This window comes from Tauraco erythrolophus, chromosome 17, assembly GCF_009769465.1.
Source record: "Tauraco erythrolophus isolate bTauEry1 chromosome 17, bTauEry1.pri, whole genome shotgun sequence".
Taxonomy (NCBI): Eukaryota; Metazoa; Chordata; class Aves; order Musophagiformes; family Musophagidae; genus Tauraco; species Tauraco erythrolophus.
The window spans coordinates 16,917,625-16,942,691 of NC_141481.1; the positions used below are offsets into that span (position 1 = coordinate 16,917,625).

At 52.2% G+C, this 25,067-nt stretch overlaps 1 protein-coding gene across 12 annotated transcripts in view; it reads right to left on the reverse strand.

The window, feature by feature from the left end:
* Window positions 1-10,856: 10,856 nt before the first annotated feature.
* Window positions 10,857-25,067, reverse strand: part of PIGQ (phosphatidylinositol glycan anchor biosynthesis class Q) — a 33,003-nt gene continuing 18,792 nt past the window's right edge. For 7 of the 12 annotated variants that reach the window (XM_086622412.1, XM_086622413.1, XM_086622410.1 and 4 more), the window contains exons 7-11: window positions 23,442-23,553; window positions 21,352-21,432; window positions 20,235-20,349; window positions 16,251-16,312; window positions 11,188-11,934 (exon numbers count right to left, since the gene is read on the reverse strand). In XM_086622412.1, coding sequence (XP_086478538.1) covers window positions 11,770-11,934; window positions 16,251-16,312; window positions 20,235-20,349; window positions 21,352-21,432; window positions 23,442-23,553 — 535 coding nt within the window. In that variant the 3' untranslated portion in view covers window positions 11,188-11,769. The other 5 variants (XR_015222638.1, XM_009987233.2, XM_086622416.1 and 2 more) reach the window with 5 other exon arrangements.

The following is a 25,067-nucleotide window of genomic DNA, read 5'->3' on the forward strand; positions in this document are numbered from 1 at the left end:
TGCGAGGGGGCTCCGGCCCCGCTCCGGGGACACCGCGGCGCCGCGGCTCACAGCCGGCCCTCCGCCTCGCCTCGCATCTTCCGCCGAGGGACGCGCTGGGGACCTGCGGCGGGAGGAGGAGGAGGAGGAGGCGGGAGGCGGAGGAAGGCAGCGCGGCCCCCCCCGCCCCTCAGCGCCGCCCGCCGCTGACAAAGCCCCCGCGCCCGCCCGCACAATGCGGCCGCCGCCGCCCCGCCAGGCCCGGCGGCCCCAGCCCGCCCCGCCAGGCCGCCGGGCCGCGCCGGGCCGGGCCGGACTCACCCACCTCACGGCCGGAGCGCCCGGGGCCGGGCCGGGCCGCGCAGCCGCCACCACGGCCGCAACCTCCGCCTGGCGCAGCGGCCGCTCCGCGCCGAGGGAGAGGCGGCGGCTGAGCCCGCCCCCCGCTGGGCTACCGCCGCTTCCATAGGCTCAGTGACGCGTCCGTCAAAGCTGGCCCCGCCCGGCACGCCCTGCGGGGCGGGGCCGCGGGGCGGGGCCAGCGGAGAGACGGGCGGGGCGGCTGCGAACTACAGATCCCGGCGTGCCTTGCGGGGGGCGGCCGCGGCCGCGCGGGGCGCGCCGGAGCAGAGCATGATGGGACAGCGAGTCGGGGGAGGGGGGGCGATCGTGGCGGGGCCCGGCCGGAGCATGGGGGGCATTTGGGGGGGGGCACCCAGGGTTGGGGGGAATCCGGGTGTGGGGTGGGCATCTGGGGAGGCCACCCAGGATTGGGGGGCACCCAGGTGTGGGGGGAACACCCAAGAGTCGCTCCCAGGCCTGATTCTGCGGGATTCCCATGGGAAGGTGCCAGTGCTGGGATAGGCGAGGGTGCCCTCCCTCCTGGCATCAATCCCTGTGCCGAGCAGTGTTTGGCCGGGACCATCAGGCTGCCCAGACTGGTGTCACTCATGGATGGAGGAGGGAGAGGGGATGGATGGAGGAGGAAAGGGCATGGGTGGATGGATGGATGGATGGATGAAGGAAAGGGGATGGATGGATGGATGGATGAATGGATGGATGGAGAAGGAAAGGGGATGGATGGACAGATGGATGGATGGATGGATGGATGGATGGATGGATGGATGGATGGAGAAGGAAAGGGGATGGATGGATGGATGGATGGATGGATGGATGGATGGATGGATGGATGGAGAAGGAAAGGGGATGGATGGACAGATGGATGGATGGATGGATGGAGAGAGGAGGTGAGTGGAGGAGAGGAGGTGGCTGGGGATGGGGATGGAGGGTGGGAGGGCTGAGGCAGCAAATGGGGGAGGTGGTTTGGCCACAGCTTCTGGGGGTAGATTTAGCCATCAGGTGAAGAAGAGGAAGATGTTCTGGGAAGAAGGCTGTCCCAGCTATGGGGTAAGGCCACCAGCAGCCTGGTGCTCACAAGCCAGCTGGACCAGGAGCGCGGGCACTGAGCACCAGCTGGGGAATCGCTGCTGGAGCTGGGCTGCCTGCACTGCTGCAGACACCCAGTATTGTCCGAGAGGGATGGAGAGAGAGAAGAACCACCCCAAACCCACCAGCATCCGTCCAGTCTCGCTGCCGCAGCTGCAGCTGGTCCCTCCGAGTTTCCGGAAATACGGAGATAGCGTGAGGTTGTGTCCCATCAGCCCCAAGCAGGAGGGACTGCCAAGGGCCGTACAGCTTGGCACTCCACCGCGGCAGGGCTGGGCTTTCTCCCCAGCACATGGTTGAGGTGATGACCTCTCAGCTTTGGGCTTTTCCCCTTGACCTCGCTGCCAAACTGTCCTGGGAATGGCTTCCCCGGGCAGAGGAGGTCCCACAGGAGGGTTGGAGACGGTCTTGTCCCACGGTGAGGTGGTGAGTCCCCCGCAGTGCTGTTGGCAATGGGTGAGCATTGCTGGGGTGCTGCTGGGGAACAGCACGAGCCTCCACTCTGCCGAGAGCGGCTTTGTCCATGGTGGAAACCGGTGTCACCGCAGGTCCCAGGGCAAGGAAGCACCGGGACGTGCAGGGACCTCGCAGTCAGCAGCGAGCGGTTCAGCTCCACCCTGATGGGCCAGCGCAGGGTGAAAGTGGGGACAGGATGGGACCCACCACCCAGCCCCATCCTGCTCCAGCACTCTCAGCCATTGCTTTCTTCCTCTTTCAGCTTTCAGGCTTCAGCCTCCAGCCCTGGGCATGGTGGTCCCACCTCCCTCTGTCCTGCCTCCTCTCTGCTCCTGTCCCAGTTTGGATCCATTCCCGTCTGTCTCGTGCTGGGAGGACACCAGCATCCATCGCATCCTTCCCTGCTGCCCGCCACAAAGATGTCCCTGTGCAGCCCCAGTGCCCCAAGTGCTTCTGTTCCTCCTGCCCGGGTCCCCGAGCCCCTGCCTCTTCCCAGCCCTTCTGTTTCCCCTGTTTCTACAATCCTGGGAGCCTGATCCTGCGTGACACCTCCCAGTCTTTGTACAACTGGTGCTGCAGGTTGTCACTGCAGGATCTTGCTGTGCCCAGTGGCACAGATGCCCATGGCTCTCGGCTTGACTGGGCTGATGGCAGCCCTCCCTCGGGCTGGTGAGTCAGCTCCTCTGCTCCGCTTTCCTCCAGCCTCCGCTCCTCCTTCTCCTCCTCCTCCTCGTGCTCTGCTCCCTGGCCGGCGCTCCTCAAGTTGCAGCAGCAGCAAGACTGCTTGCTTTTATAAAATATTAATTTGATGCCCAAACCTGCCTTTTACTGCACAGCTGACTCACCTCCCTCCCTTGGTGACTGCTCTGCCGCAGAGAAATGGGCAAGGACAGCTGTGGCCGTGGGCGCGTGGATAACCCCCATCACCAACGACTGCCAAAGATCCCCCGAAAGTGGGGCTGGCAAAGGGGAATCTGTAAAATGGGCTGAAGTGGGGTGGATCAAGACCAGGCAAATGGTGGCTGGCAAAGCCCAACTGGCTCCTCCAGGCAGCCAAGGGGACTTCCCACCCTCGGAGGTGATGGAATAGCAACATGCAGCACTGAGGACCAGGCAGTGATGAATTCATCAGTCCTCAGCTGGCTGAGACACAAGCTCTGAGCACCAGGATGCCTTGTCTGAGCACCCCGTGGGTGGCAGGACCCCGCTGCCCCACGGCTCTGGGGACAAGGGACCCTCCCGTGCTCTGGTGACCCACGCACAGCATCTGTCCCCTGTGGGTGCTGTGCCAAGTGTGGGAGGGCGATGCTCTGAACCTGGAAGGTGGGTGGTAAAGCCCTTCCCTCCGTGCTCATGGAGCGATGGCAGAGCTGGGGGCGAGGGGCTGCCCCTGCTTCCGTGATCCCAGCCTGGCTCCAGCCTGAGGGCTTGAGCTCATGTAGAGCCATGAGGTCTGAACCCCTTTGGGAGGGCTGGTTTTGAGGAGGGGTCTGTACCCCCATGGGGTGAGGGGATCCTCACGCTCAGCCCTGCTCAGTTTGCCTTGTCTGCCTGGCAGGGGCCAAACACAGCCCCCTGCAGCCCCCCACCGCTGCCTCCCAAGCAGCTCAACCAGCCTCCACAAAAGCAAAGTGAAGTAGCAGATGTTCTGCTGACTCGGTCTGGAGCTGCTGCGCTCCCCGGGGAGCAGGGGCTTGGAGGGTAATGCCTGCGGAGAAACTCTTATCCCAGGACAGAGGCCGGGATGGCAGAGCAGGGGAGGTGGAGAGGGGAGAAAAGTCCAGGAGAAGAGAAAAGCTGTTCCTCTTGTTTCTGCCTATCAGCCCATCGCATCCCAAGTGGCTGGGGGGAGGATGGGCAGCAATCTCCTCGATTTTATTTCTCTTTTCTTAACCTCTGGTTCTCAATCAATCAATCAATCAATCAATCCATCCATCCATCCATCCATCCATCCCTCCTCAATCAACCCCTTCTCCAGGGCCAACCCCTGTGGTTTCTCATTGAAGTGATTTCTCACATCCTTGGTGGGATGGTGGAAACCAAAGCAGAGCCCAGACCGATGGGAATCACGAGGAGAGAGGAGCAGCGCGGAGAGGGCGGTGGGGTTGTTTAAGGGGCTGATGGCAGCGGCCTCGGCAGAGGGGTGATCCCGGCAGAGGCCCACTGCGGCGCGGGGACGTTGTCACGCCGTGCACCCAGCTGGCTCCACTTGATGCTGAGATGGGCTGGAGCAACACTGCTTCACCGCCAGGACCCGCGGCGCGGCACACGGCAGCCCCGAGGGAGCCTGTCTGCGAGCTGGCTGCCGAGGAACAGCCCTCCCGGGCTCTGCTGGTGCCGGTGCTCCGGCCGCGGTCGCACACCGGCTCTGCCCGGCCGCAGACAGCCACCAGCACCCAGCGGTGCCCTGGGCCTGCTTGGATGTCGGCACGCTGCAGAAGGCAGGTGGACTGGGTGCTGCTGGCTGGGCAAGAGGCAGCTGGGTGCAAACTGCTGAGGAAGAAGAAGAGGAAGAAACAGGAGAAGGAAGAGAGGGAGGAAAAGGGGGAGGAAAAGGGGGAGGAAAAGGGAAAAGGGAGAAGAAAGGAAAAGGGACAAGAAAAGGGAGAAGGGAAAAGGGACAAGAAAAGGGAGAAGGGAAAAGGGACAAGAAAAGAGAAAAGCGACAAGAAAAGGGACAAGAAAAGGGAAAAGGGAAAAGGGACAAGAAAAGGGAGAAGGGAAAAGAGACAAGAAAAGGGAAAAGGGACAAGGAAAGGGACAAGAAAAGGGAAAAGAAAAGGGAGAAAAAAGGGAAAAGGGAGAAAAAAGGGAAAAGGGAGAAAAAAGGGAAAAGGGAAAAGAAAAGGGAAAAGGGAAACAGGAGAGGAAAAGGGAAAAGGGAAAAAAAGGAAAAGGAAGAAGGAAAAGGTAAAGAGGAAAAGGTAAAATTAAAAAAGGAAAAGGATTGAAGGATGTGCCTGATCTGATGTGAGGAGCGGAGGGGCCTCATGGCACCCATCGCTCCCAGCCCCAGCTGTGCCCCCCCCCGAGAGGCTGGTGCCCTCCGTCCTGCCCCTCACGCTGAACGGCAACACACGGCAGGGGCAGGCCCCGGAAAACAGCCGAGCCCCTCACTGAACCGTAGGAAAAACCGAGCCGGAGGAGCAGCACCTTGAACATCTCCCAGGCCTGAGGCAGGACCCACCGGATCAGCGCTCCCCCTCCAAGGGCTCCATGGCTTGGCCTCGGCAGAAGAGGCTCGGCTGGACGAGCGGCCAAGTATCTTCTGTGCGTGGAGAGCAGAGGTCAGGAAACCACCGGGCTGAGCCCCAGGAGCGGGATGAGCAGCCCCTCGGAGAGCCCGAGCCCCACGGCGGGGCCGGATGCTGCTCAGCGGCGAGTTAAACATGAGGGGAGAGCTCGATTCTTCTCCCAAGATCGTTATTCCAGCGTAATCAAAATCCATTTGAGTTCCGCTGAAAAGGTTTAATTGACCACAAAATCCACACCTGTCAGCAGAAGAAAGATCTTCATCCCTAAACTCTTAAGCACAAGCACCTGCAACCAGTATGTGTAAAGTGTCTCTGGTCCCAGCTGTGCCCGGAGCTGCCGACATGGGCACCGCCACCGCTCCGCCGGGCACTTCTGTCTCATAGAATCATAGAATGGTTAGGGCTGGAAGGGACCTTCAAAGGTCATCTAGTCCAACCCCCCTGCAAGGAACAGGGATATCTCCAACTAGATCAGGTTGCTCACGGCCTCGTCCAACCTGGCCTTGAACGTCTCCAGGGATGGAGCATCCACCACCTCTCTGGGCAATGCACCACCTCTCTTTGTCTGCACAAACGGGGCCGTGATGAGCAGGAAACATGTCCGTCTCCTACGCCAGGGGTTGTTCCCTGCACTGGTAAGGTGGACTGCTGCGTTTTAAATCAGGGCTGTGATGGGAAGGAAGTCACCTTCGAATGGTGTTAATGGTGACATTTTAAAGCAAAAGTGTGTTGCTGCTACGTGAGCGCTTTGCTCCTGCGTAACACTTGGTGAATGCAAAGAGAGAAACGTACCAGTGCATCAAACTTCACGGGCAAACACACACACACACACGGGCACACTTTTAATTAAACTGTAAATGTTTTATGACACTTTATTTAAAACCAGAAAAGGAGGACTGGTTACAATAGTTGTGAAGTTCTCAGGAATTTCCCCAGTGGCAGATGCTTAAATGACACTATGGATGGGAGACGGGCGCGCGGTCGCTCTCTGCCCCTGGTGAGCGCGGAGCGGGGCCCTGGCTCGGGTCCTCCCCGGGGCAAGCAGCACCCCCAGCACTTCCACCTGCTCCTGAGCCTCATCACTGCTCTGGCAACGAAGGGTTTCTATTCTGTCGCCTGCCACATTCCTAATCACACGTATCCTCCTCATATTCAGCTCGCAGGGACGATAAATGGGGAGTTTGAGCCTTCTTGGCTTGAGGTCCAGGCCCTGATGTGGGTAAGGGCTGCAGGAAAAGCTGCCAGCAGAGAGCCGAAGGGGACAGACTCTTGGAAGCAGCGAGCTGTTCCGCTCCCCGTGCAGAACGGCGAGCCAGCTGCAAAGGTGACGGGCACGCTCTTCTCACCCAGGAAGGCAGATCAGCTGCCCACATGAGGTTGGGATTGCTCTGAACTCATCCTGCACAGCGAATACAGCCTGAAAGCTCCTGCACTAACTGGTGAGCCCTGTGGCCTCACATCATGCTGATGGATCAGCTGAGATCCAGACACGTCCCATCCGTGCTCACGGCGCGCTGCCGCCGGTCACCCACGCAGAGCCTCAACACCGCGCAACGGCAGCGCCCCGCTCCACGCGGACTCGCATGCTGCCAGCGCAGGGGCTTCTGCTCCGTGTTTCCCGGAGTTTCCACTCCATGCTTAATGCAAGCAGGGAGTCTCGCTGGAGAGCAAGCACTCTCTCTGCTACCAGGTCCAGAGAAGCTGGCAAAAAGCAGGTCAGGTAACTGGCTCCATGAGCGGGCACCCCTCTCTAACGGCAAAAGGCTTAGATACCCACCAAAAGGCAAAGGGGCTGCTGAATAGTCCCTGAATACGACAGCTCAGGAATAGAGACAACGTGGGACTGCAAATGTTCACATCCACCAAAGAGGTCTGAATTACGGTGTCTCCTGGCTCAGCGTAAGACGGCGACAGGACAAGAGGCAACGGGCGTGAATCGAAATGCATCAAATTCCAGCTGAAGATCAGGAAACACTTTTTCACTGTGAGGGTGACCGAGCACTGGCACAAGTTGTCCAGGGAAGTGGTGGAGTCTCCATCGTTGGAGACATCGAACAGCCATCTGGACACGGCCCTGGGCAACCGGCTTTGGGTGGCCCTGCTTGAACAGGGTGGGGTTGGACCAGATGATCTTGAGGGGCCCCTTCCAACCTCCACCAGTTTGTGATTCTGTGGCGGTGTAATCAGCTGGTCTAAGCACAAAAAGCAAATCACTGAGGGCCTGAGTGAAGCAAGAAGATGGTGGTGCGGCAGCAGGATCGGGCAGCACAGGGCAGAAGGAAAGCAAGTCATTATCTGCACGATGACAAAGCAGGAGATCTTCCTGCCTTACACTCCTGAGAGTGTCAGTCAACACATAGATTACACATACGTGCAACACTCGTTCTGTGGGCCTGATGGTACATTGACATGTGCCAGCAGAACAAGGCACAGTCTGGCTGCAGGACCAGGGAAAACTCCCCAAACCATAACCAGGGCCTTCAGTGCAGTGTAATTACTGAGATTTCCTTTCGGCATTGTCACATGCTCTTCTGGTCAGGAAAGGAAAGTATTTCTCAAAGGCTGAACTTCTATCTAGGAGGGAGTTTTGCACGTAGTGAATCACGTTTTCCTTCACAAAACCCATGCCTATGGAAAGAGGCACACCGAGCGTTGTGCCAGCACTGGGAACCAGAACGTGGAAGAAATAATAATAAGGAAAAGCAGCATTAAAACGAGGCTGCAAGATTACAGTTTTTGAACCATGGCTGGCAAAGACTGCTTGTTGCCTACTACAAGGGACGTGTGGTTGGAATGTGAGAAGATCTGGAATCTTTAACTACTTCTCATCCAAAGACTGAGATGGATAATATGGATCTGAGGGTAAATTAGAGCCATAACTTTACCAGCAGCCTCTTCCTTGAGGAAATGCCAGCGCGAGGCCAGTCTGTGCTGCTGTGGAAGATGATGCTGATCCCAACTTCTCATTAGAGAGATGACATAAGGTCAGATGTTCCTGAGCAGGATGTCTGCTAAGTTGTTGTAATGTCTCTGCGCAGAATCGGAAAAGGGTGGGGGAAGACTATTCCACAGCAGCGACTGGAAAGGAAGAGGAGAGACATGGCAAATATCCAGCAGAAGAAACTCGTAGGCTCAGATACCATCACGGGCAAGGAGAACACCGAGTATGAGAAATGGTAAGACAGCTCAGGCACCAGTTCTGCCTGACGCAGGAGAACTGCCCTCACAAGGGGCTGCCATTTCCCAGCTGGGCTACTCAAGGTCCTCTGCGTTGCAGAAGATCCAGGGTTTGAGGAGGAGCTTTTTCTCAGTTTGATATTTCACCATCCCCAGAGTCAGTATCAGCCTTTACTAAACAGACCCAGCACTGGAACATCTAATGCGTTTGGCAGGTTCCCAACAGGAAGGTCACGTTTGCTGGTTTTCATGGCTCTGTGCTGTCTCTGGGGCTTTCAGGTCACTTGATCCCAAAGGACAGCCACGATTAGGACCATCGTGACCTGTCTGGTCTCACAGAAAGATCTGAAAAGCCAGGATATTAGGAACATTATTTTCACAAGACCAAAAATAAAGAAGTTTCTCACAGCAGTTAGTAAATCAGACTATGCAGGCGTGGGAGGAAGCAGGGGGAGCAGCATTTAGTAGCTCCAGTGGAAACATAAGAGGGAGGTAAAGTGTAAATCTGCTCTGCTGAGTGCCAGGTAAGGATGGGTCTCCGTGACTCTGACTTAAGCTGAAGCGAGAAGCATTATTCAGACCATTCATCCACTAACTGGATGACAACCTGGAGTCACACACACCTGGAGTGGAGAGAAACACGTGGGCATGGATATTGCAAGAGAAGAAGACACTGTATTTGTACATGAGTTTTAAGCACCGATCATTAAAGAAGGACAAAGATCTCTCCAGTTTCTGCAGCCAGTGATGTCCCACCCAGAGCCTGCAGTGGGAGACGGTCTGAGGGGGCTTTGCCCACGCTGGCTTTCTTCAGTGATGTGCCCTTCTTCCCTGGATGAAGGTAACAGGACATCCTCTTTGGGTAGCAGTGCCCACGTCATGGTACCGCCCTTCACGATGTCCTCAAGAACTGCAAGACCTCAGCAGCTCCTGTGTTTGCCTGCTAAGGAATGGCTGGAGCAAGCACCTTCCTGCAGAGCTGCAGCTGCATCTTCTCCTGATTTAAGCCACGACTGAAGAGGCAGTGGCTGCACCATGGGAGGCTTTTAGCAGCTACAGACACATCAAATATATCTGGCCAGGGACGTCTTAAAGCAGCGGGGCCGTAGTCCCTTCTCTTCTGTGACAGCTTCAATCGCATGATGAGACATGGGGCTGGTGTAGGACACTCCTGTCCCATGAGTGGAGGTGCTGAAGCCCAGGGCACCTTGCCAGGGCTCCTTGCCTTGTCTCCATCTGCTCCCACTGGAACAGGCAGGCAACCCTCCAGAGAAGGGCTGAGCAATGCAGCCACAGCACATCCTCCTCTTCCTCCTCCATCCTTGGTTCCTTGGACAGATAGAAGAAAAGGGGGCAGGATCCAGCACACTCCTCACCTGCCCGTTAACGCAGTCACTTGGGGTGTGCAAAGCAGTAGGAGGGTACAGTGACACTACATCACTGTCTCAGCTGGGAGAAGAGGAGCTAGCAGACCTGGAGAAAGCCTACTTGTGGGTAACGATTGTACGCAAATGTTCACACAACAACAAAGTACCCAGTGGGACATCATGCTCTTGTGCATGGAGGCACTGTCCCCAGGACAGGGAACAGAAAACTCACATCAAAACGAGCACAGGATCAGACTGGGACACCGAGAAGCTGAGCACTGCTGCACTGTGGAGGTGGTACCCAAAGCAGGAAAACCCTCCTAAGAGAAACGTGTCTATAGTTTCAGGGAAAGAAGTGGCTCACATCTGAGACAACTTTAAAAGCTCCTTGGCTGTCAGAAAGTGCAAAAGATGAGGCACCACATGGCGAGGTGCTCACCTGGGCCCTGAAGAACAGAGGGATGTACTGACCCTGTGCAGTCCCCCGGCAGACCCACCAGCCGGAGCCGGACCCAGCAAAGCCCCGAGCCTCAGCAGAGCCCAGAGCTCCCAGCTACCACGGCTGCTGCCACGAAAACCTGAGCAGTCTGGGGGCTGAGCCTGTGTGCCCTGCGCTTCACTTCTGCTGCCAGCTCAGGGCTCAGCTCTCCCCAAAACACTATTTGCTTTGGAAAAAATTTAAATGAGACCATATAGGCACAAACGTACAGCAGTCTGCGTTTCTGGGCCTCCAGCCCCCCTGCTCCTTATGCTTAACACCTTCTTGTGCTCCAGTGGGGGTGAATCCAAGCCCACCCAAAAGGAAAAGAACAAACATCCTGTGAACCCAGATAACTCTGCTGTACGGCTTTCAGCGTGTGACTCTAGAAGCTGATCTTCCGTTTTGGCTTTGATCAGCAGGTTTGAAGGCTGAAGCATAAAAGGTCCAAAACACCCTTTGGCAGAACGTACCTCAGCATTGTGGCTTTGAACCACCTGAAGGGCAGTTTTAATATATATATATATATATATATATATATACACATACACATCATCAACACACACACATCATCAAACCATTCAGGAAGGTACTTCCTCGATTACACTAAATGCTGGTTTCACGAGGCACTGATGGGTTTGACCTTTTGCTTCAAAAATAATCATTAACATATGACACAAACACAGTGCAGAGGAAGGGGAGAGTTGAAAAATAAATGTTTAAAAATGCTTTAAAAATTCAGCCCCTCCCATGTTACCAAAATCTAATTAAAGGGATCCAGCAGTCGCTGGCTCCGAGACGCCTTTGGTCCGAAAGCATTAGTATTCTACGTCTTTTTCTGACCGAGTCTTTCAAGCTCTTTCGCTGTCTTTAGTCCTGCTTTTCTCCTTTATGTTTCCAAGGGTAGATGAGCTCTCCAAGGAACAGCTTCTTGCAGAGAGACGTCCAGGAATCCTTGGGGTAACAGCTGTAGGTCGGCAGCCTGTACGTCTGCACCACGCTGCCGTATGACAGAGGGTTGATCTGCGAGGGGAAAGAGGGATGGCAGCAATGAAATGGGTTGTAGTAAGAAACACGGGCAGCTGAGGAGCACCAGTGTGACTTCTGCTCTGTGCTGGCCTCTGCTAAACCATCAACACCGCTACTCACAGAGCCTCAGAATCTCTCTCTGGCTAGCTAAAGCTGTTTAGCCTTCTACAACACCCCGAAACATTAACAAATCCAGCTTGGCAAGGGGTATTATTAGAATCATTTTCAAGCAGAGCAGCAGGCAGGAACACCAGTAGGATTTGAGAGCGATGCTCAGTACACAAGGGTGTAGAACTGTTGCCTTGTTGCATCAGGAGGTTGCGGTGGCCGCAGAGATGGGGGCCTCCCACCGCAGACAGCAATTCTTGTGGGTGCACTGCGACTCTTAAGAACTCCTCTATAATGTCCCAGTTAACCCACACCTTTTATGGCCCCACTGCTTTAGTGTGCTAAGCCCTCAGCCCACAGCTATGCTTTAAGCTAAACCTGGTATCACCTGACACCCACCCGGTGGGATGGAGTCCTAGCAGAACGGGATGCATACCGCACAATGCCACGCAGGGCTGCTCGTTACCATTTTAAATTAAGCCTCCTTGGCTGCGTTCATCTTTTTAAATTTGAATTCAATCACCATCCCAAGAACGACCACGTCTGGAGTCTCTGTCTGCAGAAGTTTGTGGCCCCTGATTACGGTCACAAGTTGCTGTATTGGTCTTTTGGAAGATGGGGAGGCAGACGGACACATTAGCTGGACGAGGGGTGACAGAAGCACATTAGACCTTGGAAAATCTCATTGTGGTGAAGCATTTCAGGGTAGAGAGGTAGGTGAAGTCCAGAGGATTGATCCAGTCTGGCCAAGATCTGATGCATGAAAAGGATGCACAGCAAGAGATTTGCCTCCAACAGAACAGATTACACAGAAACGGTGAATCTTGGAAAACAAACCATGAGAGATGCCAAGGGGAGGAGACTCACAGAGCTAGAGGAAGCCTGGACAGTGGGGAGAAATGGGAGGACATCCTCCTCTAGTGAAAGGGTCCAGGTATGCTGGAACCAACCAAGCAGCTGTGTGAAAGGAGACTGTAACTCACAGCAGAAAATCCAGCCACGAAAAGGAAAGAGAGACAGCAAAACCCATGCAGACAGGCACTACTTTGTCAAAAGCTGAATATTCCTTTTGTCCACTGAAGAGCAACCAGTTTTCTGGGAGTTTGCCTGTACCACCACTTTGCTTCAGCTGCCTGGTGCTCACAGAGAGGGGGAGGATGAACTCAGAGCATCTACAAAGACGGAGCTTTGGGAAAGGGTGATCGAGCAAAGAGTCCATTAGAATTAATCCTGGAGACCTTTGTCAAATCACGTTCGAAGTACAACACTGCTGAAGCAGAAGGAGAAAATGCCTGCACGCAGAAGCATCCCTACGAAGTTTAGGAAAAAGGCCAGGGCAGCAGGGGCTGACGGAAGCCAAAGAACAACCAGACCCAGCACGGTCCGGCTGTGGGACACTGACTCGTTAGCAGATATTTAATGAGTCCCAAACAGATTCCCAGGAAGCTCATTCTGAATGCAACCAAAAGGAACACTTGGACCAGAAATGGAAGAGTGGAGCTCATACCACCTGAGATGTGTCTAACCCAAAGGTGTCCAGCTCCACCTTCCAACACATTCTATAACATACAACAGGTCAAGGATCCACCACAGCATTTATGGGACCTTCTGCATGGACTATAACCAACCTCATGGCATTGTGGTCACAGTCAGGTAGCTAAAAAAAAGGGAAAAAATAGGAAAAAAAAACCCCAAAAACAAAGAAACCTGCCCCCAAACCAAACAATATTAAAACTTGAGTAACTATTTCTGCCTATTTCCTCAGCCGTAAGCAAACCAGTTTGTTTTAAGTGGAAACATGCTGGGGGAGGACAGGAACTGCTGCTATACAAGGGAGATACACAGTGTGTGTTCCTTTGACTATTAGCTACGTGGGCTGGAAGGTTTGGCCACAACGTTTCTCGCTGAAAATCATCCCAGGCAGAGCGGTGGTACCGAGCGGTAACGCTTCCCTGCTGAGAAATAACAGGGGATGGTTTTACGCCCAGCGCAGTGTCTGCATCTTCCTTTCCTATTATAAATGGAAACACACAGGCAAAACAAAAGCTACTGTTTGTTAGGGAAGTGGCAATATGAGCTTCTTTGCTGCAATTCTCGACTCCAAAGCTATAACATACAACATGCAGCCTTTGTTTCATAATGGAGCTGTTCCCTTTTCCCTTCCTCTTTTGCTCAACCCTTTTCAAAGCAATCACTGTGAAAGATGATACTTCTAGCAGAAAGTATACAGATGAATCATGGAATCACAGAATGGTTTGGGTTGGAAAGGGACCTTCAAGATCATCTAGTTCCAACCCCCCTGCCATGGGCAGGGACACCTTCCACTACACCAGGTTGCTCAAAGCCTCATCCAACCTGGCCTTGAACACTTGCAGGGATGGGGCAGCCACAGCTTCTCTGGGAAACCTGTGCCAGTGCCTCATCACCCTCAGAGAGAAGAATTTCTTCTTTAGATCTTATTGAAATCTCCCCTCTTTCAGTTTAAAGCCATTGCCCCGTGTCCTGTCACTACACACCCTTGTCCAAAGCCCCTCTCCAGCTTTCTTGCAGCCCCTTTAGGCACTGGAAGGTCTCCCCGGAGCCTTCTCTTCTCCAGGCTGAACAGCCCCAACTCTCTCAGCCTGTCTCCATAGCAGAGGTGCTCCAGCCCTTGCATCATCTCCATGGCCTCCTCTGGACCTACTCCGACAGCTCCATGTCCTTCTTGTGTTGGGGACCCCAGAGCTGAACGCAGCACTGCAGGGGGGTCTCCCGAGAGCAGAGCAGAGGGGCAGAATCCCCTCCCTCACCCTGCTGCCCACGCTGCTCTGGGTGCAGCCCAGGACACGGTTGGCTTTCTGGGCTTCCAGCGCATGTTGCCGGCTCGTGTTGAGCTTCTCATCCACCAGCACTCCCAAGTCCTTCTCTTCAGGGCTGCTCTCCATCCATTCTCCGCCCAGCCTGTACTTGTGCTTGGGATTGCCCCGACCCACGTGCAGGACCTTGCACTTGGCCTTGTTGAATCATTAGGTTCTCACAGGCCCACCTCTCCAGCCTGTCAAGGTCCCTCTGGATGGCATCCCTTCCCTCCAGCATGTCCACAACACCACACAGTTGGTGTCATCAGCAAACTTGCTGAGGGTGCACTTGATCCCACTGTCCATGTTGCCAACAAAGATGTTAAACAGCACCGGCCCCAGTACTGAGCCATGAGGAACACCACTCGTCACTGGTCTTCACTTGGACATCGAATCGTTGACCACAACAATGCTCAAAACCAGCATTATTGATTTCTAATCCATTACCAGCGCCCCAAAGGACAGCTGTGAATGTATCCATCACCTATAGCTTAAATTGGTTTGGGCATAGTTCCATGCATACAGCCTTACTTCCACCCAGCACGGCTCCGGAGGGCTACTGTATGGGGAGGGGATGAAGCCACTGTGGAATTTCTAGAAAGGAACATCATCAAGTACCATAAATAAGAATTTTAGCATATCACTTAAATATAGGCTTTTTAGATCGTTCTCTCAAAAGACCTATCAGAAAGTGGTATATTCAGCAGGACTCCTGACACAAGCCCATTTTTCATTTCCACCAGCACAATGAGAGCAAAAAAGTGCCTTTACTGACTCTCTGCTCGTTATTATTTGAACAGAAGGCCAAGAGAGACATCCACTAAGTCACTTCCACCTCTTGATGTGATGACTTATGCTATATTCTAGATAACAAAAGGATCTTTCTGCAGCGGTCCAAGGAAAATTCATCATTTTCGTATGACTCACTGCCTCTGCTCTCTAAGTCGTGATCTTTTTCCTCTGGAGAAGCTATCCACCTCATCTCACAAACACACTGATGCCAAATTCCCTGCTCAGCAGCTCCCGTGTCTCATCTTTGGCATCTGTTTTCCTTTTTATGGGGGCTTCTGGCCATGGAGAATGACAGATTTTGGTTCTTACACCACTTCCCTACCGAAAGACAGGAACTGGGAAGACAGCATGCTTAGGAAACGCTAGTTTTGCCCTAAAGACATCTGTTGAAGGGATTCTCGTTTGAATTGCTGCTGGCTGGTGTGCTGGTTCCGTGCTAATTTGACCTCTGCTGAAATAGAGCTGGGGCTGGACCCGTGATGGAAAAAGCAAAAGAACCGGGAAGTCGCAGTCAGCTCCTTCCCACGCACTCCCCAGCGCCCGAGTGGTTTTTATGAATTCTATATGCTACTTGCAGACTCCTCCTAGGATGCAAAGAGCGAGAAAAGCGACTCTGTGATATGGCAAAGTCAGGAAATGGAAATTTCACAGTCACTCCTGCAAGTGTAATGAGAACTTCACTGTTACCATCACATCATTTCTTTTCAGAAAAAAAATTTCCTTTAGTATCTCTGATGACAGAGCACGGAGAGGTTACAAAAGCCCAGGTAAGCTTTTCCTATCCACCTTGCCAGAGCATCTCAGGAGAATAACAGGCGGTCCTTCCCTCTCTTGTCTCGCCCACGCACTCATCCTGCTGGCATCATGGAGCAGCTAAGGCTTTCCAAGACATCTGCAGGGGGAGACCTGTTTCTCATCCTTCATCCTGGATGGTTTAGCTGCCTTCCTTTCCTTCTCTCAGTGTTCAGCAATTATGAAGGTGAAGCTGCACAGAGCCAGGGAGCGAGGTGATAATGATGTGAAGTCTGAATTCCAGATGTAACAGAGCTCCATGTATCCTTCACATCCCATTTCACACCGCGCAGGACACTGCACCCACTTTAAACGGAGGACTCAAGCGGGTATTAGAAAGAACAGAGAGGAGCCGCCGGTCATCACAACGTGAAACGTGTTTCCCTCGTTTCAGCATTTATACAGCTGAAATTTTTTGAGTGGGGCCTTTCAGTGGGAGCAGTTCCAGAACTGCTACAGAAGAGAGAAGGACCTTGGGGTCAGGCTGAGGGGAAGCCTGCAGCAGAAAACATCACGGAGGGCACAAGTGCCTTACCTGCATGAGGAGCCGAAGAGGTTTTCCATCCCGCTGCTCAAGGACTCTGAACTTCACACCAGCTGAAAAGAAACAAAGCAAGGAAACTAAACCCATGCTGGAGAAGAGCCCATGCCATGTGCTGCTCGGTGCCGTTGGCTCATCACCGACTTCCTAGAAACGGAGTTTTCGACCTTTCTTGATTTGCCAACCCTTACGCGTTTTCTCCATTTTCTTTGGAGATATCCCTGTTCTTTGGAGATATCCCTGTTCCTTGCAGGGGGGTTGGACTAGATGACCTTTGAAGGTCCCTTCCAGCCCTAACCATTCTATGATTCTATGATTCAAGAGGGAGCACAGATTCTCTCTACGGTAGTTTTAAGCGTCAGGACAAACGATGTGTTCCTCTTAGCTCCCCTAAAAGCCACCCTCTGACTTCCAGCTTGGAAGGAAACGCAGTCCTAAAGCAAACACAAAGCCCAGGCAGACCTGATCATGACAAAGGGACTGGAAAAATCTTCCTCTTTTCCCAAACTTCCATCAGAAGGGGAACTCCCCGTTAACAGCAGGCAGGGAACACACTTTTAACTCGTGCTCACGTGGATACAGCACGTGTGCAAATCTCTCCCTCTCTCAGACTAAGGGAGGAAAGTGGCTGGCCTGGAGGCATTCAGACATTTCAAAGCAAACACTGCCTATTAATCCCAGCATTCATGTGTTTTTGACACACCACTAACTCCATCACACCTGCCACTTTTATACTTCCTCTTGGACTTGCTACATTCTCAACACTTTCAAGATAAATAGGAAAGATTTTGGATTCCAGTGGTGACATCCTGCACATGAATATTTAACGCAACGTTTCAAAGGTAACAAGTAGGACTAGCGAGGCATTTTTCTCTGAAAGATCTCAAAGCACTTCACAGAAATAAAACCAATTCATCTTTTGCCAACCTGTGCCAGCCAAGTGGGCCCCTATTACTCCTTTCTGCAGGTAAGAAGATGAGGCAAGAGTAATGAAGTGATCTGCCATAGATCAAAGAGTGACTCAGGAGTACAAACAGAAATAAAACTCCTCATCTGTGTAAGCCCCATCGCTACAGTAGCTATGTGACTCTTACACATTTTAAAAAAAACCCAACAAAACATTTTCTCTTTTTCCTCAAGCTTTGAATTAATTAAAATTGCACAGTTTACTCCTTCTGGGAGAGAAGACTCTTGTCTAGCAAACAGCTCTGGTTTAAAGTGTCTCCCCAAATCTTAAAGCCTTTTTTTGTACAAGAGGGGAAGGATTTATCTGTGTTTTGCTGGGTTATATTGAACCATGGGCTTCCCCAATGGCTTCAAAAAGATATTTGAGTACCCTGGGTCTCAATAAGCAAATGTGCTGGATGATAAAAAGTGTTCAATGTGATTCACTGAGCTTTGGCTAAGAGGAAGCATCTAAGCCGTTCCAGGAACTACTTTTCAGGCAGGCAATTTGTCAGAGAGAGATAGAAACAAGTGGGCACTGAAGTTTCAGGTCCGTGGTCGAGCACTTTGGAGCCTTATCCTAGGATCAGCCCATTGGGACAGAAAATGCTGCTTCTGTAGCTCATGGCCACACACTTCCCTTCTACGGCTGCAAGCCAACAATCTCTTAGTTAGATTATTGAATTGTTCAAGAGTCTTAAACTTCTAAAAAAACCACATGCATAAAAAGAGTACAAATAAATTTACTTTAGAACGACCTATAGATGACTACAAGGCTCAGGAGTCTGAGGGATTCACTTCACAGAAGAAGCAGGCAGGCTCGGTCTGCTGCACATCGCTCCAGCAGTGAAGAACCCTAAACTCTTCCACGATTGCCAGCTAACTCCAGAGCTCAAGGTTCTGCTTTTCGTGTGCACAAGCATCATGGATGGCACGAGAGGGGTCAGGACCTGAACCCATTTGCTCTGTTTGACATGGCAGTGCCCTAAAGCAAGCGCGCTGCAGTAATCGGAGACACCACCACGACAGGTCCTACAGAACCCTGACAAAACATGCCCCAAAGTCTGTGATGTGAATATCTATAGATGGGGTGAGAGAGAGGGAGAATTACAGAGAAAATGAACTGACCTGAGCACGATCAAACAGCATGGTGGTAGCTCGTGCATGGGCAGAGTTCGAGACCCCCAAATCTCACTGCTACACCTTGCCTCACACTCTAAATCGACACACCAGTGTACCCAGTCCAACCAAGGCGGCACCCCTTGGGCTGACACTGGGCAGACACAACTCTCGCAGAGCTTTGACATACTTGCAAAAGGCTTTTTGAAGTCCGAAGCATTTCAATTCTGATGTGTGGAAAGAAAATACAGAGTGTGTTTCTGGTGTGTGGATGGATTGTTCATCTATTCTGGCCCAGGCTTCATCAATGTAACATTTTATCAATTTAGAAACTGAGTCAGGAACTTGGAGGCCAGATGCCACGACTGAACTGAGTTGAACTGCACTAACCCCGTGCTGACAGAAAAAGCTATCCATTCATGTTGGTAGAACCATCTTGATGGTAAAAACATCTGCCATTAACATATGCCAGAGGAGGTCTTATCCAAGTTCTGAGTCTGAAAAGGGAGGCAAAACCTAAGCAGTGAGGACATCAAGTGATGTGTACTCTCTAAAGTCCTTTGAATTCGATTGAAAACTGCTCCATCTGTTACCACTCCAACTACACGTTGTTGTGCTGGGGCAGGAACACGGGCTGCAGAAATTCTCAGAGGTGCCTCTTCATCTTGCAGGCAGCATGGCATTGCAGCGTTCTCTTTCTCAAAATGTTTAAGAGGAGCAAACAAACAGCCAACGAAGAAAGGAAGTCAGGTAACAAACAAAGCCTCTGCCTGGGTGGAGGCTCGTTACCCTGCAGAAAGTAGCTGGCTGAAGGAAACTGAGAAGGAGCAATCTAAGACTGATGGGAATATGTAGCTTCACATCTCTCAGTGGCAACAAGATTTCTTTTGACCCTATGACCTGCAGCTTCCTGGCTCAGTTTTCTCCAGCAGCATCTCCTGTTCTCCAAAGACAGCTGTGAAGGGTTAAGAAGCTTCTACCAGGAAATTCATAGGAGCCTGCTGAAGGCACACACGGAAAAGCAACCAAGTTGGTAACATGGCTCAGCTCTGCCACCCCAAAACCGAGCCTGGCAGTGCTTCAATAGACAAAGCTGTTATTGGCTGCCTCAAGCTTCCTCTGCATTTCATGACTAGCCTTGGTTTAATGTTGATCAAGCTCTTCCTCATATTTAAAAGTCCTGCTCATGCTCTTTAAATGGATGGGAAATAAAAATTTAGACCTGCTTGATTTTAACTAGATTAACTGTAGCTGTTGAGACTTAAACCTATTTCAAAATGACCCTTTATTCTGCTGTCAACCATGGCTCACTGTTACCAAAAGTGGAAAAACAACGACTAGCTTCAAAGTGGTGACAGATCAGTCTGAAAAAAGAGAATGATTATCTGAAATCTGCCCAGAGCTCTGAAATGAATCCAAACACCTCAGCTCTGGACTTCGGCTAGTCAAGTCAGCACGGAACTGAAGCAGCTCCATTGAAGCACAGCCACTGCAGATCCAGCCCTTTGAAACAGCAGATTTTCCAAGTATTTTTGTAATTTTTGTAATCTGGCTTGTTTCAGAGCCCAAACCCCCAAGTTAACAGCTTGTTTAACTCCCAGTAGTTTTACCTGACCTGGTACACCAGAAGCAGAATCAAAAGATGAACTCATTTATACGGTGCTTGTTTGGATGTCACCTTTAGTTGCCACAGCCTTTGTAAAAGTGCTCCTGATTCTGCTTCAGCATCAAATTTCTTTTCATTGACATCTTCACCTTGCTCCTTGCAGTAATTGGTTAACAGTATGGACAACTGCACGACTTGAGCCTTGGGTTCCTTCCGCCCCCCCCATTCAGAAGCCACTCGCTGCATCAAAATTAAATGCGTAACGCAAAATGCTGGAACTTCTGCATGTGCAGTGCTCAAGGACTTACCTGCGAGTCTGTAGGATCTGCAGAGCCGAAGGATGATGGAATAAAGAGGCAGAGAGTCAATCAGGTCAACTAGCAAGTGTATCAGGCCTTGCACAATCACCACCAGCAAACGGAGCTACAGAGAAAGTTTAATAAGCAAATCTCAGAGAAACGGGAGATGCAACATCTGCAAATTCATGAGCTGATCTGCAACCTGACATAGCTGTGCGCTAAGCTAAAAGCTTCCCAAAGTGGGTTTGATGTCTAGAAGAGCTGGGCATCCAGATCCTTGGCTCCTTGACAATCTTAGCTTAAGGGTGCCCCTGAAATGAAGCTCCTACAGTTGTGGAGGCTGTGACCTGCAAGGACAGGAGAGCTATTCCACTTTCAACGGCCATAATGTAACAGGGAGAATTCAGGCTTCCCTTTCTAGTAAACTCCATCATTGTGTATCAGTGCATGGGAATTTTGCTTTCTCCGACAGCGAACCAAAGTAGCTCATTTCTGCCTGGAGAAACCCCACGTAGAGCATCTAAGCAAGGGCAAAGCAGCCAGAAATGAGCTTCCTGCTCAGTGTTGTCCATCTCCTGATTAAAGCACCTCTTCTGTCAGGCTGTGCTTATTTTTGCCACCAAGCTCATCTGAAAAGAGAGGGCTCAAAAAAGATGTTAAAACTATGTGATGGTCACTGTCTGGGGCAAATTTTGCTCCAGGCAGGCCTCGGAGTAGACTGGTCATATTAGGGGAAGAAAAGCAAAATAAAGAAGTCCAACGCTCTGAGCAAAGGCTGGCTGCAAACATTTAACACAGCAAGTTAACTTCCTGAGAAAAAAAGTCCTGGATCAAACTAGAGGGGCTGTCACCTCGGACATGGGATGGAAAGATAAGAAAAAGACTTCTGAGTGAAAGAGAGGGGAACAGCTCATCCCGCTGACCAGGATTTGCTGTCAAATCCCTTCGGAGAAACACAAACACGTATCCTGAATTCCACTCGCTTGGCCTACATGGGCTGTGTGAGAGCCCTTCCTGGGACACCCAGATTTATATTTCCTTGGTGGATGACAGTAAATGACCAGGAAATCTCTTTTTTTATATCTCAGAAGACAGTATATGACTAGCTTCAAGGGTTAAATCTTACCAGGGTAAACACCAAATAATACAGTGCAGTGGTGGGCAGGAGGAACAGCAGGATCGTAAATAGCAAAGTGCCAATAAATAACTAGAAGGGAAAAAAGAAACACAAACAATCATTAGCAGAGCAATGGCAAAATAAAGTAAAATAAAAACAAAAGACTAGGAAACTGCGGGAGAATGAAAGTTTGCAAGGCTCCCCGACGTGGTTTTTTACCTCCTATGTGAATAATACTCTTACCTTCAATATTTTCAGTACTACTTCTCTCACTGGGCCTTTTTAGAAGGCTCCTTCTTACAGGAGGACGTTTGGGAAGATAAATAAGCTGGATCCTGACAGCATTTTTTCCCTTTATAGACGATACTCAAGATATCCCATTTCAGGATACAAGACCTACGTGATCACGCTGGTTGTCCACCCCCTACCCCTGCAAGTTTTCAAGCCATTGGTCAGTTTTTACCAGGAAAAGGTGGAAGGGGATAAAGAAGTAGAAATTTGGTAGGGAATTTTGCAGAGAATTGCAAAGTATTTTTGTTTCTCCTTGTCCTGTTGGGAGTAAGCAGCTAGGGAAAAGTTGATGAAATTTGGTTGCTAAACATTCCCAGTAGCAGCAGTTGGCTGGTCAGTCCAGCCACTGGATTTCTGCCTCTTCCTCGGGGGGAAACTGGGAGAGAGAAAGAAGCTAGAGTAACTGGGGTGGGGAGCAGTAATATTTAGAGGATGAAGGAGAAAAATCCATAGGAAAGCAGGTGTCATTAGCTCCACTGCCCACAGAAAAAGTTATTTTTATTCTGGGCCAGCCCAGTCGGCGTAAGTCTAATTCCAACCGGGAAAAATGCAGTTTTATGACAAATAGGGATCTGACTCTTCAATTTGCAATCAACACCTCCAGAACACGGAGGCCACAGGAACACAGGGCGCTGCCATTTCTGCAAAAAGAGATCATGGCCGTGGTACATTACGAAAGAAAATAACCCAGCCAGCCCCGTTGCCGAGGTGGATCATAGAATCATAGAATCATAGAATGGTTAGGGCTGGAAGGGACCTTCAAAGGTCATCTAGTCCAACCCCCCTGCAAGGAACAGGGATATCTCCAACTAGATCAGGTTGCTCAGGGCCTCATCCAACCGGGCCTTGAACGTCTCCAGGGATGGAGCATCCACCATGGATCGATCAACATCCCGGCGTTACGTACGAAACCAGAAACAGACCATGACCTGACCCATTCTCTGCACAGCAGTTGTTTCTCCCTTCCTCTGTCACTCCACTGCAGCTGCTTAACATCTCCAAAAGTCTTCTCAGGTCTTCTTTGAATGTCTCTCCCCGCCCAGGCCAACAATTCCCACTAGCCTCCGGAGCAGCAGGACGAAGCCTGAAGTGCCAAACTGATTCTCCTCAACGTGCACAGCGACTGAGCCCTGACGCAAACCGCCTGGCTGGCACGGAGCCTCTTACTCCTCCATCACCAAAGAAAGAGAAAACCAGCTCCTCCGCTGCGGCGTAAGGTGCTCCAGGTTATCTGCCGCAACGGAGAGGGAGGCACCGGCCTTGGAAGTCACCAAATATCATTGTATTATTTTAGGGATGTCTGCAACTGCCAGCGTGGAGCAGTCCAGGTTCTGCTGAACTTTTGCACGGCGTTTCGGAAATTAAAAAGAGCTTCCAGTGTTGGACAAAAAACTGCCTCTGCTGCTTGAGTGAGAACGTGTGGGTCGGGCTCCAGCGCAACGTGGCCTTTTAATAGACACGCTGGCACGTCTGTTACTGTGGCAACACTGCTGGGCACCACTTTTTACATCACCTCCCTCCCCCATGCCCACTCCCGTGCTCCAGGAGCTGCAAGCATCTGCAGCACCCACGGCGCTTCACCAGGGTGCCTTGTGGGTGCTCAGCACTTGCCAGAATGAGGCCCCTGGACACGCCGAAGGGATGCTGCAGAGTCCAAGCGTTTGGTCGAAGAGCCACGGATGCAGAACGCCAGGTCATGCACTTGTTCTGGGCACCACAAAGCCTCCTGTGGCTTCTGTCTCAGCCGCAGCAGGACAGGATGCCCGCGGGCAGCGCCCTGCAGCGAGCCCCGGGCGCTGCGGCACTACCTGGTCCAAGTCATAGGAGCAGGAATCCACCCGCTGCCGGAGGACGTTCCACTTCTTCCCACGGAACAAGCGCCAGAGAGATGACAGGCCGTAAATCTTCAGGCAGTAGAGTCTGAGCAAAGAGAAGATGCCACCCATCAGAGCTGCGAGTTCCTGAGCTTCAACACAAAACAGCTGCCAGCAGCGTGCCCCCGCGCCCACTCACTTCCCGACGCCGCAGAACTCCGGGAGGCAAAAGAAATCGGCCCCGGAATGACGCAGATAAAACACTAATTGCTCCATCAACTGTATTTGGGCTGGCCCGTGGCACGGGCAAAGCAGGTCACTGCAGGCAGCTCTGGAGCACCGGAGGGCAGTGGCCATGCCATGCCCCGGGGCCGTGGCAAGGCTCTCAATTTCTGCTCCTGTTGATGAAGAGGCTGGCATATGGGAAGTGGCAAATGCTGCTGCAGGGTGGCCCCTATGAGCAGCAGCAATCACCAGCCCCATGCCACCACCTTCTCAGCAGCGAGCTTAATCCCCCGAGCTCATCTCTTGTCTCTCCAGTTTACATCTGCCCTGCTCCTCGCTTCACACCCCTTCCACGGCAGGAGCAGCCAAGGTCTTACCCCTCTCACTTGGGTTCATACAATTCAATTTTGCCTTCGCAGCACAGGGAGACAAGGGAGAGGACCGGAGCCCCTGCACCTTCTTTAGCAAACCACAGCCTCAAACAGCCATAAGAATGGGAGGAGATCATCAAATGGCTGGGAGTCTCCACCGCATCCTTCCCTTAGGCTTTCATAACTCAGTGCTACGACTCTTAGAGCTGCTTCCCTCCCAGAAAAATAGCCACAGTCAGAGAAGCTTGAGGTGATAAGGGATGGGAAATAGAGACATCTACGGAACAACACTGAGGAAGAAAGAGCCCCTGGGATGGCGAAGAGGCACGAAGAGCCCTAGGCAGCGGCATCCAACGTACAAGGATGTAAAGCAGGGAGACACAGCCAATCTGTGGGGCAGAACACAGCCTGAGAAAGCCTGAGCTACAAAAGCCAGACTGGTTAACCAGTCTAGTTAAGGTGCGGAGGCTGCTCAGATTTCAAGGCAGTGTTGGGAAAGCAGAGGCAAGGAGTCTTATCCAAGAGAAGAATCTGGTTTGAGGAACACCAACTGCTTCAAGGAATTGGCAGGGTGCCCCCAGGCTGGCACACACAGCTCGATGCACTAATCTCTAGGCAGGAGGGTGTCCAGGACAACTCCAGGTTGCTGGTACACACCTACCCCGTGGCTCTGGCTAAGACCACACACTACTCCCCCACGCACCCTTGACGCATCAAGCAGGTCTTCCTGCTGCAGCACCTGCCCCACCTTCCCTGGCCGCCTGCACACACATGCCCGCTCTCGTTTCACCGTGCGGTTTGCTTCAGAAGGGGGATCTCAGGCTTCAGCAGCACCTGAGCCAGCAAATTCTTCCGCCAGCGGCAGGAACGTGAGGTGCTGCGCTGGCCGTGTTGATGTGGGTGACTGCTATCCCTTCGTGACTCTCTGCGGGGGGCACCTGGCACCGCAGAGGCAGTTCGGTGCCAGCGGCAAGATCACATGTACCTGCTCTGTACTTCTAGCACACGGCCGAGGCGGGTAGAC